General features: G+C 41.2%; 1 protein-coding gene across 2 annotated transcripts in view; it reads left to right on the top strand.

Moving 5' to 3' along the window:
* Positions 1 to 17,085, top strand: part of ATP5F1C (ATP synthase F1 subunit gamma) — a 38,800-nt gene extending 21,715 nt beyond the window's left edge. Inside the window, exons 4-9 of one of the 2 annotated variants that reach the window (XM_078677056.1) lie at positions 2,968 to 3,172; positions 4,171 to 4,314; positions 5,384 to 5,448; positions 6,137 to 6,292; positions 7,486 to 7,582; positions 16,948 to 17,085. In XM_078677056.1, the coding sequence (XP_078533182.1) occupies positions 2,968 to 3,172; positions 4,171 to 4,314; positions 5,384 to 5,448; positions 6,137 to 6,292; positions 7,486 to 7,582; positions 16,948 to 16,951 (671 nt within the window). In that variant the 3' untranslated portion in view covers positions 16,952 to 17,085. Of the gene's footprint in view, positions 1 to 2,967; positions 3,173 to 4,170; positions 4,315 to 5,383; positions 5,449 to 6,136; positions 6,293 to 7,485; positions 7,587 to 16,947 lie in introns of those variants that run through there. The other variant, XM_078677046.1, reaches the window with a different exon arrangement.
* The last annotated feature ends 2,193 nt before the right edge of the window (positions 17,086 to 19,278 follow it).

The following is a 19,278-nucleotide window of genomic DNA, read 5'->3' as shown; positions in this document are numbered from 1 at the left end:
GACTCTTGCACCGTTCCCTATGTTATACCTATGTTTGCATTTTATTGGTTGTAGGACCCTGGCACTTTTCCCTGTGTTATACATATGTTTGCACAGTTCCCTTTGTTGTGCCCATTTGTGGGGCATAGGACTCTTGCACAGTTCCCTGTGTTATTCCTTTGCCTGCATTTTATGGGGCGTAGGACCCTTGCACTGTTATGACTGTATCTTTTCTGAGACTTGCACTGCTGTTGACCATGCAGTGTGGGAAGATTGCACTGCTGCACGTGACATCTGTTCTATGTGAGAAGTATGCTTGTTGAGTGGGTAGTACTGTCCATGCATGTGTGTGTACATAAGTGCACGTGATCATGCACTTGTACAAGGGGAGAAGCTTGCACTACTGCTTGCTTAACTGATTCCTTTGTGACACCTATTGTGGGCGACGCTTGCACTGTGGCTGCCAGTGCAGTATCTGCTCAGTGTGTAAAGAAGCTTGCACCGTCATGCTCGGGTTGTGTGTGGATTGAGAGCAATTACTGCTGTTTACATGGCACGGTCGTCCGGCCGCGTGTGCTTTACAGTTCTGTGTGCGATAGGCTTGCATTGCTGCGCCTCATGTGATAACCTGTTGTGTGTGAGTAAGTGAACTATGAACTTCTGGTCTCTCAACTGCACCTGTCCTACGTGCAAAGGAAGTTTACGTTTTGTGATCCCTCTGCAACCTTTACTCCCACCCCGTTCCACCTCTGCCCTTAACTTCCGATACTGTTATCAGTTATAGACCGTTAGAAAATATTGCAATGACGCACTCGACCAAGGGGCACTGGTCCAGCCCCCTCAATTTATTAACCATGAGTAAATTAACCAATACACCGTTGGAAGCGTGTGGTTGCACCATAGATGAATAAACCCAGGCCTGCGCACCACTTCAGTGCCTACGCATTTGCATCCTGTAGTACCACCCAGTTCCACCACATGATAATGGTGGCAGAGCAAAAATCCCCGTCCCCTTACCCCACAAAAAAAATCATACAGAGTACATGTAATGCAGTAGTATACAATTCTCCTGTATGCATAAATAAGAAACCACACCTGGTACTCCAGTGCTAACTGTGCGTTATTGACGCTTGCGAACCGCTTTTCAGTGTACACATGGAGCAGAACACCAAAATGGGGCCAAACAACAACAACAAAAAATGGCTGCTGCAAAGCTCCGAAATTTTCGGAATCGGGGGCGTGTTTTTGGGTGAGTGACGGATGACGTCACAGAAAGAACCTAAAAAACACGCCCCCGAATCCGAAAAAGACGGGGCTTAAAGGAAGTGACGCCCCTCTCCTCCAATGGCTGGCCAGCATTTACTAGGCCAGCCAATGGAGAAGAGGGGCGGGTTCCAAGCCCCCTCTAAGTAACATTAAATCTCGGGCTCCGCCCGCAGTGCAACGGTCCGAGACCTAAAAACTAGGATGTCAGAAAGGAAAAAAACAGGGGAAACATGCCAAAAGATGCCAGGTCTAACAGGTGCATTTTTGGTTGTCGATAGTTGTTGATGATGAGGAGTACCAGTTTCTAGAAACTTTTGTCAGAAGGGGGTCCTTACGCCTAAAAAGGTTTGACAAGGGGGTCTCTGCACCAACAAGTTTGAAGACCCCTGCCTTAATGTCCCTAAATTTAGTATTTAGGGGAAGCCAATGGCACCAGATCATCTGACTCAAGAAGGACAAAGAGCCCAAAGAAACAAGAACTGAGGACCTGCGATTGACTTGGTACCCCAACCCTGCCAGCTGCTCCCAACAATGGCAACTGCTCCAAAAAGCCTGGGAGGACTGCCAGCTCTTTTAAAAACAGCCTGTATCTCCCATGGAGTACTGGAGCTACTTCCCTGCATTCTGCAGGTATCAAAACACAAGCTCTTGTTTACTGAGCTGCCCTATCTTAAATTGATCACAAAAGATCTTGGTGTCTAAAATAATATACAAATCTGTTAAGCCTAAAGCTGCTCACCCACACTATCCCTAAGAGAGCACTTTGGGAAAGTTTCTAATCAGTACGGTTAGGGCCTTGCGTTAAGACCTTCAGTCCTATTATATTAGAATTTTAAAAATTGTACTAGTCAGTTGGGTCTAAAAAAAAAAAAAAGTCTATTAGAATGTTGTTGTAAATTTTCTAATAAGGTCCAAACTTCTTTTCTGTTAGTGATGCACAAACACAAGTATTGGCTCATTAACCTCAGACCTATTGGCGTTGCCATTGCTTGTTTTACATTCATTTTTTTTACCACCTCCAGCTTGTTAGGTCAATAGTCTTGTTCTTTTTAACGATTCTATTTAACCGCATGCGTGCGGCGGTAATTTTTGCGCTGTGCGGCTTTTTTCGAAATACCGCGTTACATGACGAGCTGGGCTCGTCATGAGCATGCGAGCGGCGCAACTCATGACGAGCTCAGCTTGTCATGAGCATGGAAGGGGTTAATCATGGTGTCCTTCGCGTCCCCACTAACCCACCGCCCCGCAAAGATATTCGCTTTCATTGCTGTTTCTTTTGCTGTGCCTGAACGGAATTTTGGACTGCTATCTAGGTACTGTCTGTGTGTGACAATCTAGCACTCATGCTGTGAAGTAACTGTTCATCGTGCCAGAGAAGACAGTACACATTTTTACTAAATAAAACCCCAAACTATTGACTTTGTCATGGTTTGCTTGCTTTAAAAATGTCCACTTTGTATAGTCTGCTTTGCTTTTCTCGGTGCCTCCAGAGATTACGATTTGTCTAATGTAATCTAAGCCAAGTAATTTGTCATGTGACTAATTCAAAGAGAATGGCCAGATAGCTTAAAAGAATGATAACGCCGTTAGTGAAAATGTCACTACCATAGGCATGTTGGTTCTTCATTGCAAGCTTCCAAAATTAATGTTAGTTAAGTCTTTTAGTAATGATTTCAACAATACTTGTCTAAATATTGGCATCTTCTCATTCTGCCATTCCAGCTTTGTATGAGAAAGCGGAGATAAAGGCCCCCGAAGACAAGAAAAAGCATCTTCTCATTGGTGTTTCCTCCGATCGTGGCCTCTGTGGTGCTATTCACTCCTCTGTCGCAAAAACCATAAAAAATGAGATTTCAGCCCTGTCCAGTACTGGGAAGGAAGCCGTGATTGTGGGAGTCGGAGACAAGCTGAGGGGTATTCTTCAGAGGTATTTTTCTTTACGTTTTTTGTGTATCTATATTAAGAAGTAGAAGTTAGCAGGCTTCACTATAAAGTTGTGGTGACTTTATATATTACATATCTTTTCTCCTGCTCTCCAACTTAGATTTTTTAAAATTTCTAACTGTAAAGCTCTTGTTGAGTGCAGAGTAAGTGTACCGGGTGAAAGGATTAGGATGGCTGGTTCTCAAATAGTTCTCCAAACTTAAGGACATCTGATTGGATGTGAGCTGAGACAGTGTTTGCTACTCGTACATGCATGCCTTGTAGAATGACTGTGGACGTCAGAGGAAATGGCAATCTGGCAATTGTGCTGGAAATGCATCAACAGTGTTTATTAGATCTATATTTTTTTTCACATACCATAGCAAATTGTATCCATGATCTAAAAACTCCACCAGTACCATTGGGTCTACACACTAATCACGCTTGTAGACCTCACTCACTATATAGTTTGTCCCACACTCCACCTTTTATTTACGGTCGAAGCAGGGCATATCCCTGTGTATTATGGCAGCAAATTATTCTGTTCTTGACTTGTGCTTGCACTATACTGCATTTGCAAGACTGATATTACTTGCAAGACCTTAGTATGAGTTCAGTTGCTTGTAGTGCCTATTTAAGGGAACATGTCCATCATATACCAATCAATTTAGAAATCTAGTTTTCCTTGGGCTTTTGATGGCTATGCTTTTTTATGTTGATGCAATGCCCACTCTTAACTAACTAGTTACAGTAGGTGATTATACTTCATGCAAAAACATTGTCTGCTGAGGCTTGAGCACCTACAAAACAAAACAAATGCTCATGAGAATCAGTTGGATTACTGCTCCGTGTTAAGGGACATTTTGTCTACCTAAGCCTGCTTGTTCTGACAAGACTAAGTTATTGAGGTTTTTTCATAGGGCACATCGTCTCGTTATTTATTTCTTAAATTAAATTATGGTCCCTGTCCACCATGTATTTCATTATCTCGATTTTCTGCAGAACTCACAGGGATCACATTTTGCTGACGTTTAAAGAAGTTGGCAGAAAGCCACCCACTTTCGGTGATGCATCTATTATTGCCACAGAACTCCTAAATTGCGGATATGAGTTTGATCTAGGATCTGTCATCTATAACCGCTTCAGGTAAATCTATCTTGCGACATGCATGTGTGTAATCGGTTTTGCACCCAAAAGGTTATCACAAGAGTTTGAAGTTCAGTGCCATATTCTGGTTGTATCTTTTCACATTCTAAAATGTATCGGAATTTGCTTTGAACAGGAAGGCTGACCAACGTCTGTCACAATAAAACTCCAACGCTGGAAAATATCAGCAGCTTAGAATTCCATTTCTACACAAATTACTCCAAGAACAATAGTTATGAAACATGGACATTTTAAGTAGCAGACAATGTAAGATTAGCATGACTAGGTTATGAAATTATGAAAAATAAGTAATGAAGGCAAGGCCCAGATTTGAAGTAAGTCCATCTGTGTTCTCTCAAATGTAAGTTTGAAATTTAATAAAAAAAGAAATACTTCTGAAAATGCTCTAATAGATCAGTTGGAGGGCCTGCATGTACATTCACCATCAGAGCTGCAGACCATTATTTGCATTTAGTGCGGTATTGTCCTCAAACATTTGGTATCTGAACTAATTTACTTAATCTACTTGAATTCCCTTTGCAAGTGAGGAAGGAGCTACTGCTTTAGAGGCAAGTGAACGCTTACAACATGAGATGGACATTAACCAAGAAAGACAAAGCGAGGATATTGCATTTAAAGTATTTGGTGTACAATGATTTATCAAAATGTTTGCCCCCTGATTGTCCCTCTTTTGAGTCTTTTGGTGTGCATGACTATGCTTTGCTTGCCACCTGCTTTGTAGATTCATGGGCTGCTAAGAGTTGCTGTAATTATTTATTTTTTTCCTTCCATTTACTCTTCTGTTTTTATTGAACGTAGTATACACCAATTAAGTGCATGTAGGTGGTGTTTATTGTTTCATAAATATTTTCTCATTTAATTATGCTTCTGTGAGGAAATAAAGGGGAAAGAGACAATCCAGATATGTGTTTGTACCCTTACTGCTTTCTTATTCTGGTAGTGGTTTACTCGTGTGAATCTAGCACTACAGTACTTGGTTATATTCTCTTGTATCACCCTGAGTAGCTTGTTTACTTTGCCCGCAAAGACACCTTTCCTTTTAATTTAGGTCTGTCATCTCCTACAAGATAGAGGAAAAACCAATCTTCTCCCTTGAAACAGTTTCAGGTTCTGGTAAGTATTTTGTGCAGTGTTCAGTACAAAGACTAGAACAGCAGTAGTCTTTACTATATTCTGTAATGCCCATAGCCATCCATGCAACAAGAGGTTTTTGTAGTATTTTTCTTGTAGGGTGTGACCCCAGTTTTTCTAGGGAATTTAAGGTGCAAATACATTTCAAAAAAGCACATGTGCCTAGCCAATCACTAATTGGCGATTAGAGAGCATGCTTTGTGATGAATTCTAACTGGACTCTGCATGGCATCCCAATCTAAAAAGGTTAAAGTGCAGAAACTAGGAGAGTACAAATCTTATTTAATTATTCTGAATTTAGTCTATGGTGAAACCTGTATCTTATCTAGTACATCTGTTTCTAAGCATTATTATGCCTGAGACTAGGTGGTACTTTGCTGCATGCCCAGTCGTGAAATTTAAAAAGTTACTTGTGCTTTAGTGACCTGTTCATGCAGGAAATTAAATCCAAATTTCAGACTTATGTGCCTCTTAAGGGACAATCGATTTTGATAGGTATAATGTTTAGTTAGGTCTTTGGATTTCAGGGTGTGGTCATGGTACTGAAGTCCATCTGAGGAGGAAATTACTTAATTTTAAATTGGAGGAGCCAGCTTTATCACAACGAGATCCTAAATCTGTCTTCACAATATATGTAGATGGTTACTAATTCTGCCTGCCTGTTTTGTAGAAAGCATTAGTATCTATGATGACATTGATGCCGATGTGCTCCGAAACTACCAAGAGTTCACATTGGCCAACATCATCTTCTACGCACTGAAGGAGTCCACTACCAGTGAGCAGAGTGCGAGAATGACTGCTATGGACAATGCCACCAAGAATGCCTGTGAGTATAAGTACATGCAAAGTAGACCCAACAATTCAGGGAGGTACTCTGTCCTCGCTGAAGTGGTAACAATGAACGTGACAAAGATACACCAAAAACAAGGATTCCGCAGGGAGATGGCCTGGGTGGGGGGACCTGGGGGGGGAGGATTCCGCAGGGAGATGGCCTGGGTGGGGGGACCTGGGGGGGTCTGGTTGGGGCAAAATATATCCTGTTTTTGTCCTGGAAACAAAATGTGTATTTAGCTGGTTTATTCATATTACTAAAATATTAGGATACATTGGTTATCCAGAACGTGTGTGTGTCTTTCAGTTTCTTTGATAGGCTACACTGGTAGATTGAATTGTATAAGAAACTCTCAATCTGTAGATGTTTATTTTCTAATCAGATAGGTGACGTTTTCATATTGCTTTGTATCAAGCAGCTGGGAGCGGTTCCATCTAGTTGATACTGCGCGGTTGGATCTTTTGACGTATGTTTGCCTATAAAGGACATAGTCTCCTTTCCAGACCGGGAGTCTGGAATCCCCTAAAATCTAGGGTTAATATTTTTTGGGATTCATACTCCGGGAGGACTCACCTGGTGATCTTGGTTTCTTATTACTTCTACCCCCTTGTCTGCTCAGTTTACTCTCACTCTGTATGTTGCTGTTCATTCATCTTTCCCCTCGCTCTTCCACCTGCATAATACTGCTCGTCCCCATCATCCTTGTTCCTCCTAGTCTGTGTCAACAAACTCCATTATAATCCTTTATTTCTTTCTACATTATAGAAGTGATAGAAATTCTTCAATGATGGCTCCCTTGCTCCTTGAAGTTGATTTCCGATAGAAGCAAAATGTGGACTGTAATGAAGGCCGAGGGGAGCCTTCAATACAGATCACATTTTATTTCTTAGATTTGACTGGCTTTAATTTACTAATACTGTTTCCATGTGTTGGCACATTAAACCCATCCTGCTTTGCTTTTCCATTGCTTATGTTCTAGTTGGTTACATTTACTTTCACACAGGCCATGGAAACGTATCTTGAATAACGTTCTTCAAAATTGCTCGTTGTGTTGATTTATATTCAAATGGCTGGACTCATGGTAGCAAGGCCACTGCAAGTCTCTCTACACTTTTTTTTCATATGGTGTTGCAGTGATTGATGTTCGAGGAGGCACTTAGCATTGTTTCACACATTATGTATTCTAGCTGACATAATTGACAAGCTGACTTTAACTTACAACCGTACCCGTCAAGCTGTTATCACCAAGGAGCTGATTGAGATCATTTCTGGCGCGGCAGCTCTGTAAGTATTATGATGTACATGAAATGTCTTCATGTTATTGTGAAAGCCCTTTAAATAACATACTACTGATTAGAATATGTAGACATTCTGAAACTAGTGCTTAAAATGTGCATTTTTAAAGTGCATGAATAATACATTTCTCCCTAACACACTGTACATAGTTGCACATTCAGTAATTAGAAGCAGAATGGTTACACGGAGAGGTTGTGAAGGTTATTAATAAGAAATGGATGAGGACAACGACCATACATTTCAGCACAACTGAGATTCTGGATTACTTTGTGGAACCCCACAAAGTTAGTAAACAAGTGTCTTTTAAGTTAACCTGGTTCCATTAGAAAACCTGAGCTTAAATAGCAGTGGCAGAAAACAGCTAGCATTTTCCTTGAGAAATGGGTGTTATTTATTTGAGCAGCAGCAAGATAGCCTTCAATAGTAAATTGAAGGTAAATGGCATGACTAAACAAAAATCTAAATGTCATATTGGATAAAGAGATACGAATTTTCGTTAAAAAATTGCCCAAAAAATCGATTGGAACAATGAGGTTTTAATAGTCTGTGTGCATTACCAAAAGCAGTCACCGGAGTCAACTCCTGAACTAAAAGCGAAACCTAGAGAAAGTTGCTGGCACACCACACCCAGATGCATGGATGGTAGGGTGAGGCATTTACCTTTCAGGCTGATCGCTTGAATACTCCCAATATTCCTGGCAGTCTTCTGAGGGTATCAAGACACAGCTTCAAGGGTGAGGCAGGCCTCTCTGCCGTAACGTCCAGCCACCACCAAAAGCACCACTGTCTTTAGATGCTGGATAATGCTCTCTTGGTCATTTCTAGAGCTCAGACAACTGGGGTAGGATTCTTGGAGGCCGGCCCCAGTTTAGCAATGGGAGGCAGGCTCAACCAATCCTTCCAGCCAGGGCTCAAGCACAATTTCCAGTGCCCATCAATCTGTTTTTTTTGCAATATGTCCTTGCCCTGCCTTCTAGGTCGCTCCAAGTCTACAGGGGGGCAAATGAGGTGACCCTTGAGAGCTCCAGAGCTGAGGTAAATGGGAGAGCAGGACCATACTTCGGCTTCTTACAGGAAGACACAGCAAAGTGTTTTCTGTTCTTTTCCAGTCTGATTGTGTCTCGAGGAAGTGTTAGTGGGCAGATTTTTTTTTTTAATATAGGGATCATGGGTGACCACTTCGTATCCAGACGGAAGTAAATCCCTGTGCCCAAAACATCTTAAAGTTTAAGTAATTCCTGTTCCTTTTTTACTAAAAGAAAAAAACTGCTCTGCTGGTCTTTAAAAACTGCAAACCCCGGAGCCAATGTGTGTGCTTAAACGTCTAAAACATAGGATGTCTATGAAGGCGTATCCAGTGAACACCAACTGTAACTGGTTTTGAGGCCAGTGTAGGCAGATAATAGCGGAGAACATACTACCCTGCAAGAACCTCCCTCATACTATGATGGTGTTTATCTAACTTTTTCCTTCTCCTTTTCCTGACTACTCTTTTTCCACATTCCAAGATGAGGGGCAGAGGAAGACCTGTAAATAACTTTTCCCTGCTTCCCGACTAGGAAGGTATGCACCCACATTTTTTACAAAAAAGGATTTTTCACACTTCATCAAACCTAAACACTGTTCCTGGAGAAAGTAGAGCAGCAAGAACTGGTTTAACTACTGCATTGGCTTTTCTGGCAGAGAAATGTAAACTTTAGTAGAACCCCCCACGGTGTAGATAAATCTGTAGCTGGTTCCTAAGCAAACTTATGATCGTTTTATTCAGAAGTACACTTCCATCGGAAAAAGGTGTTTTGTCCTATGCAGTGACAAAGTTTTGTAATCTGTCATGTCAGAGACATCCTAATGTGATTATTTGGTTATGTTCTCGGACCAAGCAGGCTTCAAGGCCCATGCCAAAATACTTAATTTGATGTGAGGGCAGCTGCAGCTTTTCTCGCAGCACGTCAAGGCTGCAATGGCATACCTGAAGTCCTGTTTCGGTCACTTATGGGTGTTTTAAATGCACACTGCAGCCCAAGTGTGACATTTAACTATTATACACCAATTTACTGTGTCTCTGCTTATCAAGTAAGTACTCCAACAGATTTAAGCCAATCAACTACTGTATTTAGAGGTTTCGTAGCACTTGCTCTAGTTATGTATTAGCAGTGCTCAGGGTCAACAAAGCCAGTAAACGCTGTCTCATAAAAATAAAAAAATACAGGCTGACCATATGAAAAGAGAATGTTATCAATCAAGGCACATGGAGACAATATGACTTGCCAAGACTCAAACGATGCCAAGGCTGATCCTGTGATTAAAAGCCAGGTCACTGAGCGCTAAGTCATCAGTTTAGCCACTGGGCCACCCATTCCCCCATGTCTTCCGAGCACTGCTTCTGAAACGAGCACTGCTTCTGAAACGCAGACGTTTCACCTCCTTGTCATTGGAAAAGATGGGAACGCTGCACTTTTTTGTAAGTAAAGATGTTATACCCAAATGGCACAGAACTCCGTGCAGTGCACTCATTCAAATGTTCCCCCCACTTGTGGTGTTTGTTTGTCTTTGCTACTTATCTTTTAACCCATTCCTATGTTCCCGCACTTTTGGTGTTTTGTTGTCTATGCTACTTATTTTTTCATAAAAGTAGAAGATATTTCTTTTAATTAGAATGTATTGTTTTTATGAGCATGAGTATCACACATATTTGAACCCATTGCTATGTGTGATGGTCTATGAGATGTGTTTTATTTGCCACATTTTGCTGTGATTGCTGTACACATATTTAACCTGCTTGGTGCTTGCTTTTGCACCTTTATAATTTTCTGTGGTTGGTAATAGTTTGTGGCGTTGCTTTTGGCTGATTGTATTCAGTTGTTACTGTTGCGCATGCCTCTGTTGATTGGTCGCAAATTTCTTACTTTTCAATATCACTGCTTTGCTTTAATTGCATGCATTGCCTGCTTCTTGACTTTTTGTCTTTTATTTCTAACACAAATATTAGAAACAGAGGTATGATAGAGGTCCAGTCATCAAGTAAAGTGAAATGATACATTGATGTAAATACTTCCAAGTTACTGACTGTTGCTGCATGTAAAGTCCAGTGTTTTACTTTCTGCCCATAGCTGTCACTTTTATCGTGTTTGCAGTGATTAAGTTGATGGCACGTGCCTCTGATTTATTATGCCATGCAGCTCCTTTTACTAAGAGAAGACTACCATAAGCATAGCTGCCCCTCTCTAAAACGTCTCATAATTTCTATTAATGTCATTGAATACTGTTCATTCTTTAGGGGCAAAGGCCTTTTTGAAGAATTTTAATCCTATATTACTTTATCTCATTCAGGGCCCTTTGGCCGCAGGATGAGAGACCTGCAATGTTTGCCAGGCAAACTTAACCAACATTTAATTAAGAGTTGTGATTACTTGATGAAGTGACTGGCAATCCCTCAGGAGCCCCTACACTCCCATCAAAGAAGCTTCCTCCAAATTGGATCTTTGCCTTTACCCAACTGGAGCCCATTCTAGTTTGTTTGAGTTGCATGGAAAAAACTTTTGCTAATCTATTGTGAAACTTTAACTTCAATTTGTATGTGGCATCATTTGGTAAAACTTGTTTGATGCATGCCTATATAAAAAAATATAACATGAATAATGGAGAATCAATGTAAAACCATTAAAAGCAACATTATGGGCAACATAAAAATAAATTAGGAGCCTTATTCTTTAAAAAACCCAAAGAAAACAAAAGGTGCCTCTCTTTGCTTTGGGGCAGATTCGCAACTTTTAGGCATTCAAAAGATTTTCCAGAAGCAGATGTGAAACCCAAACTCCTAACAAACTAAATGCATTTATGTGCACATGCGAAAATCTGCTGAGTGATTGCAAATTCACTTTACATGCCATTCCTTTTTAGCCCCACCCTGGAAAAGTTTTTATTCTTAGCCTTGTCATGATTTTTAACCATTCCAGTGTGGAAAGAGATTGGATAGGAGTTGGTGAATACCCTTAAACATCTTCGTTTGAGGGTGTGCGCGTACTCGCAGGTTATTTCAACCAATTATTATTATTTATTATTTAAGAGTTTTATATAGCGCTGGCAAGACCCGGAGGTATCAGAGCGCTTTACATGAGGTTCCACAAAATTACAAGATTACATCAGTTCCAATTTATTTCAGTTGCTAGACAAACAATTACAAGAGCATAGAAAACGAGGTAAATGAAGTGTAGAGGGGAAGGGGGTAAGGGTAATGGGGAGGGATGGAGATACGGCAGAAAGACAAAGTTGAACTACTGCTTCCTGTCTACTTCCATCCCCTGTATGTAAATGAGCGGAAAGGAGGCCAAACCTCCGCCTAGCTTAGATTTCAAACTCTAATGTGGATCCTTACATAATAAGATATGCTGTTATCAGAGCGCTGACATAATAAAGTTTCTGCCAGGATTTGTTACTGCATGGCATCAAAACGGTTAAGTAGATTTTCGGAAGAATCCTGTCCCTAGGACATGTGAAATTTCACACCTTTGGTTTTAGTACTGTTTAGTCAAAAATAAATTGCAGTGCCAGTGCTCAATATAAATGTTAGTTTAATTTTAACGTTTACAAACATGGTTAATTTTTCTGTACATGACCGATGTAATGCCATGCATCTTAATAGTCTTTGCAGCACGTTTTGGGCCAAAATATTCTAACACAGCAGCCAACACATTGTGAGACTTCACCCTAATAGTGATGACTTCATAGCACAGACACCCAGTACAAAAGCAAAGCGCTACAAAAAGAAGTTAAAGAAACCCACAAAAACCTGGAAAATGTATGCAAACAAGTCAAAAAATGATGAATGCTTCAACACTTTACAAATAAGCATTTGTGGTGTAGATTGTTCATTATGAGAATTTCCCTAGTTTAGTGTCCTTTCTTGAAAACAATGTCAGCATTGTTAGAGATGCTTCTATTTCTCTTTTTACACAGCTTGTTAACGTGCCAAATTTATAATGCTTGAGAACTTCAGACACACTAGAGCATCACTGCATTGCATTAGTAGACTAAGTAGCAGACAAATTCTCTTTGTACTTCTCCAGCCATTCCAATACAGAACTTCTCAGAAATTAACCCAATTCCTGTCACTTTTAATTGGATGAAACTACCAAGTTGTGGTACAGATCATGTCTGAGGGTTTGTGATATGCAAGGAATTGTGGTGCCTTGCTATGTTTGCATTGTGTGTGTTCAATATGTGTGTTACACGGTGCAACCAGGATAGAGGAAGTACCCTATAACCCCTGTGTGTGTGTGATAGAAAAACCCGCACTTTTAGAGAAAAGCAGAACCCCGGGCACACGTTATTGGGTAGATGAGCTTAATAGAGTCTCTGATTTCGCAAATATTTTCATTAAAAAGTCCATCCAAGGTTTGAGGAAAGTCTTCAATTAGTTTTAGTTCTTTATCATTGACCAGCACAACCAGCCAACACGTGTTTCGTCACAGTGGGAAGTATCCTGTGACTACTTCAGGGCTGTATTGCAACACGTTGAACTTTCAAATCAAACCGCCTCGCTGCTGATAATTCCAAACTGGCTTGTCTAAGTTCGGTAATGGAAAGTCCAATAAATCAAGGGTTTAGAGGCAGATAAGCCGGTGTAACGGAGATCATGCAAGGAAAATGTCTCTGCAATAGGTTGCGGGGTCGGTATGCCTCTAACGCAACACGTAAAGCTATTCTATGAAATCGCCTCACCGGTGAAAGATTCTAACCGGCTGGTCTAAGTTCGGTAATGGAAAGTGAAGTCAATCAAGGGCAATGGATAGCAGAAAACCGAAATAACGATGATTCTGTGAGGAAAGTGCCTGTGCGGTAGTTACGCAGCAGTAATGCCATCAAGTACCAGAGCACCAGAAATCCTAGAACTGCAGCGTTTCATAGGCGGGTGACAGGCAGGTGGGCGGTCGACCGTGATCTTCAGCATGTAAGCTGATTTGAGGCACAGGCACTGGTTCAAGTCTGTTCCGGAAGTGGGTAGTACAGATCATGTTAAAATAGCTTAATATAACACCTGATGTTGCCTGTGCAATAGTTGAATATGGTTACCATGTCCCAACTTTTTTTAGGTTAGGGCCAGGGAACCGGAGAGGTGTTCCTCTCATAAAGCTACTAAGGTGACGTTTCGTCGCTGGAGTAAGGTAACAAGTAGTGGCTTAGAGGCTGCTCTTGACCATTCCCCTCCAATTGTAGATGAAGACAATGAAGTGGCTGCTACTCAGTTCAATGAATGGATTCGAGGAGCGGTAAACTGTGTTGCCCCATAGCAGACGGCCATAGCAAACAGGCGCCCTTCTGGGAGGCCGTGGTATGGCCCTGAACTTAAAGAACTAAAAGTTGAATGCAGAAGGTTCAAGCGTCTTTGGAGAGTAGAGTACAGTAAGATCAGTAAAGATGCTTATTACCAGGCCTTGAATAGATTTAAGGATGCCATTCTGGCTGCTAAAATAGTGCATTTCACCTCGAAAATCCAGGAAGTTGGAAATTCTGCAAAGGAGTTGTTTAAATCTGTGTCTTCTTTGACTAAACCTCAGCAGGGTAGGGGGTTTAAGCCTGATCAGGCGTTCTGCAATCAGCTGGCGGTTTTTTCCCACAATTAGGTGCAAACAATATATGATGATTTGGCTAACTCATCAAACTCTGTCAAGTACATATCAATCGCCTCTGAGGGAGGAAATAGCGCCATGTAATGTGTTATGTTTTAACCCCCTATCGGAAGAGATGGTAATAAATATTTTAAAATCCATTAAATCTGGCTCGTTCTGCGACCCGTGCCCACCGGCCATTATGCACATGGCGGCGGAGAGGATCAGCGAGACCCTTACCTCTTTGATCAATCAAGTTCCGATATCCGGCATCTACCCTGTAGCTTGGAAGACAGCTAGTATTAGGCCAATTTTGAAGAAGCCCACCTTGGAGCCTACTGAATGTAGAAACTACCGGCCAATCTCATGTCTGCCATTGGTAGCCAAGATCCTGGAAAAATCGATGAACAAAACTTTAACTGAATATTTGGACAGTAATAGGTTATTGGACCCATCCCAGCACGGCTTTCGCCCTTGACACTCCACTGAATCTGCCCTGATTGCTGCAGCAGAGGGGATTCGGACAGTAGTTGTGTTGGGGAGGGGGGGGGGGGGGCGGTGTTTGGGCAATTCTTGTTCTACTTGATCTGTCAGCCGCATTCGACACCGAGAATCACACGGTGTTGGTGCGGCGACTAGAGCAGTTTGGAATCAATGGGTTGGCTCTTGCCCTCCTTTCCTCGTTCTTATACAATAGGAAACCCAGCCTGAACTGGGAGGGTCTACTATCTGACAGTTTTAATTTGCCCTGCGGGGTTCCGCAGGGCTCAGCCTAGTCTCCAACACTGTTCAATGCTTACATGAAGTCGCCGGCTAGGCTTGTAAGGAAGTATGGCTTTACCCTCGTGTTGTATGCGGACGACTTGCAGCTTGTGGTATCAGTCTTAGATAAACCGGAGCTAACAGCGGAAGGATTCCATGCCTGTCTGAAGGACGTCATGGAATGGATGTCGGAGTCTTCTGAAAATGAATACTGAGAAAACAGAAGTGATTGAATTTGGGAACGGGCCACCGATCTGGAGTAATCGGTGGTGGCCGCTGGAAGCCGGGGAATGTCCTTTACATGTAAAGAAAGTGAGGAATCTTGAGGTCATCTTTGATGACAGACTGAATATGTCCGCTCAGGTGAAGAGCCTAACATCAGCTAGTTTTTTCTTACTTAAGACCCTGCGGAAAATCTTCCCTTTCATTCCCCTGGCACTTCAGAAAACAGTTATGGCCACCCTTTTTATGTCCAGACTGGACTATTACAATGCGATGTTTTTGGGCATCGATAAGCATCAGGTTAGCAAACTTCAATCACTGCAGAATGCTGCAGTTCGAGTGATTCTAAAGCTTCCAAACGGCCATCCCACTACTCAGGGTAGGCGAGCATTACACTGGCTCCCCGTCCAACAGAGAATTGAGTTTAAAGCACTCTGCTTGGTGCATAAAGCACGGTATGGGGGGGGGGGGGTGTTAGAGGACTGTCAGAATAGGTTCAGGCTCTACACACCCTCGCGAGACTTGCGCTCGGCCAATCTTGGCCTGATCTATGTTTCTAGGTACAGACTAGCCAGGTGGGGGGGGGGGGGGGCGTCTATTTTCTTGCTGTGCGGCCCAAATGTGGAACAAACTACCGGTGGCCCTGAGACTTCAGCCGAACCTTTCATCGTTCAGGAAAAACTTAAAATGCCGGGTAGCTGTTAGTCTATCTTCCTTCCCTGCCTCACTTACACACTTCAGCGCCAAGACGCCTCTGCATTCGAGCGCTTTATAAGCATTTTATAACATTAACATTATAACATTTAATTTAAATCAGTAAAGTACGTTAACTTGGTCCAGAAACATCTCACATTAGCCAACCATGAATTTCTTTTTATAGTTCACTAGTTTTTGCATACTTGTCAGTTTCAAGAATGAGATGTTAGTTCAAGCTATTGTAGCTGATGAGTTTTCTGTATCGCTTAGTGATCGATGGTGTATTCATGTTTAGAAAGTGGAAGACTTTAAGTAGCCCTAAAATTTCTTGCGATCTGTTGCCTTCCTTTGGAAGGGGCTTTTCTATTCCTTGTCTGCCTGCCTATAATGATTAAGTACATTCAAGCACTTGTTAAACACAGCTAGAAGTGACTTTGTATATGTTTGTACCTTTATCTTTGTAAGGTGTCACAGTGGGGTAACGGAGGTATGCTTGTGCACACTCTTCAGTCTGCCTAAAAGCAGATTCATGAATATATGTTTTTGGGCATTTTGGAATATTCTTCATCTGTATGGTTAAAACATCTGGCAGGGAAGGGCTGGATTTCCCAATGCATTTGCAAAGCTTTCATCAGGCACTTCTTTGGAACACTAAAAAAAAAACACACCAGAAAATGAGAAGTATACTAAAATGTATGTGAAAATGTTCATCCCATTATTCATACCATGTGTATTTATGAACAGTGATATAATTTAAGCAACTTTCTTAATGTTCTTTTAGCAAACTATTGTATGCAAACTGAAGTTTTCTTAGATTAGTTATTGGGTACCTATTAAATCTGCCCTAATCGCGAACCAAGTTTGGTTGCTTTTTTGTGTGATCACAAGCATGCTTCCCTTCAGATGAAGTTTATATCCTTGACAGTACGATTTCATCATTATTTTTAACACCATTTTGATGTATTTGTTATTAGTTTACGCCAACCATGTCTTTGTGATTTTTGAAGTGTTAGAGATTAGTTGCACAGTCAGTTTCTTTCTAATAACATTTTCTTTGTATTACAGATAAAGCAGTTTACTGCAGATATTCAAGTTCCACCTCCATGTCTTGCTTCAGATAGATCCATCGCCATATGAGGAATCTTTTGGGAAAGGATCATGCATATTTTGTAAATTATATTACAATAAACATCTTACGCCGAAGTGTTTTTATTTGTTTGATCTGTGTTCAAACTTTGGGCGTCAGTTGAAATTAGAAACTCATGCTTTGCATATGACTAGCTACTTAACATATATGTGTGTGAATGAAACAAGAAGCTATGTACACGAGTTGGGGTTTATGGAAGGCCAAGGACACCACAATGAGGGGGTGAAAGAGAGTAGTGATCAGGAAGGTGTAGAGTGACATTGATAAGCAAGATGACTTGAGACTCCACCAAATCAGGAAAAAGGGGCTATATTGTTTAATAGGAGTGTTATTCTTTAGAGTCACTGAGGCTGAGCTGTCGCAATATGTCAATGTGGTGCCTGAAGAGTTGGATCTACTGATATAGAGGCAGTTTATAAGAGAAATAGTGTGGCAATGGCCTTTGAGAAGCAAATATGAAAAACACAGTTTTCATAGAAAGATAGCTGCTTTCTCCAAGTGGTATCAAGGCTTACCTTAAACTTCATTCTGTCTGGACTAGATGGTTTAATTTTGTGGCATAACGTTAGATGAGAATACCCTTTTGTGTTATTTCTGGTTGCCACGGAAACAAAGTCCAAATCTGAAAATACTAGTTTTGTCTTTCATATTAGAACCTCATTTCATTGTGAACTTGTTGGCATCCTAGTTGGGGGTCCAATCAAATAATTGATTGGGCATGGGTAACTAATTTGTTAAATTTTACTTCCCTTTTGCTGAATATGAAGCCCAGCAACATTGCATTGGTGATAGTAAAGTTTGCTTTGCATCGGTAAACCACTCCTTCATTCATCAGAAACATGGAGGAGAGTCCCGGAGAGTGCCGGGATCAAAGGTCCAGAACACACTAGAACTCTATTTTGGAACAAACCCCAATGACTTCAGTTAAGAAATATGCTAAAAATCATCGAACCTTTTAAAGAAAGCCTGTGGTGTTTTATTAGTAGTAGAATTGTGGGATGATATCGGGTACTATGAAGAAAGCTATTGGAATGGCATAGACCTCTGTTCCAGGGCAGTACTAAAGAAGTTACCAGTTGGAGTGATCTTTTCAACATTACAAACCCCTTTTCCTTACACCGTTCCATTACCCATACTGAAGAAGCCCCCCCTGCGGACTAACATTAAGGTCATGTGTAGAATTCCCTTTTGTACATTTGGTTGCTCCTGTGCCTTTTAATGCTCGTAATATGATAATGTGGCACTTTCATCAAACACCTAAACTTGTTAGCAGGCATTCTACTTTAAAATCCTCAGCTCGTGTGGGAATCCATTTAAACACAAAACTGTTTATTTGCCTGTCCATGGACTAACAGCCTGTCGGTACAGCCGTTATGCTGAATTATCTTTTTTTTTTTTTTAAATGATACTTGAAACCACAGGCCTGCCTCTTCCAAGAGCTCTAAAATAAAAAAAACTGATATTACTGTCCAACTTTATGGTACACAGGTTACTAACCTGAAATTTTGTGGACCAAATGCAGTGTTGGTTGCCTGCAAAAGGCGGACATGTAAACAAACTCCATTTGTTCAGTTGCAGATGAGAGGCATGAGGGCAAGCCAGATAAAAGATTGTTGCTCAAACCAGGAATCTGAATTAACCATACCGATGCTTGTCTGCTGAGTGAACACAGCAACGTGTGACACACAAGCAGATGAGATACAGTTTCATCACTAAAACTAACAAGTCCATGTAACTGGATGGATGGAACGGAAAATGGGAAAAACTGAAAGATCTGGATTTAAATGTAATATTAAATAAAAAGGATAATCTGTATTAATTGTGCAAACCAATTTGGGCTCATACCACACCAGTAACAGCACATCTGTGTTTATCACAACATAGGCATACAGACGTTCAGTGAAACATCCGATTAGCCTGAAAGGAGTAGTAACTGTCCTCGATGGAAATTCTTAAATGGTATATGCTAAACCTACCCTAAGGGTGAAAGAAATGTACTAGACTTTACACAGGTTTTCCCCTACAACACTTCTGTAACTAAATTCAACAAACAAGCCCTGCCAAAGGCAATAGGTCTCGCCTATGCAAGAGCTATTTGCTTTACTAGTGTGTTTTTAAAAAAAACATTTTTATTAGCATTTTGCAGCATGATAACCAACATCAAGCATGTCAATGTCGAGCAACACACCCATCCCCCACCCCCTTATCCACTTTTCCCTTCGTTTGATCAAAAACATAGTCCACAGTGT

The sequence above is a fragment of the Lissotriton helveticus genome, chromosome 1_1 (genome assembly GCF_964261635.1).
Source record: "Lissotriton helveticus chromosome 1_1, aLisHel1.1, whole genome shotgun sequence".
Taxonomy (NCBI): domain Eukaryota; kingdom Metazoa; phylum Chordata; class Amphibia; order Caudata; family Salamandridae; genus Lissotriton; species Lissotriton helveticus.
The sequence above is the reverse complement of the archived record's forward strand: the minus strand, read 5'-3'. Positions and strand labels throughout refer to the sequence as shown.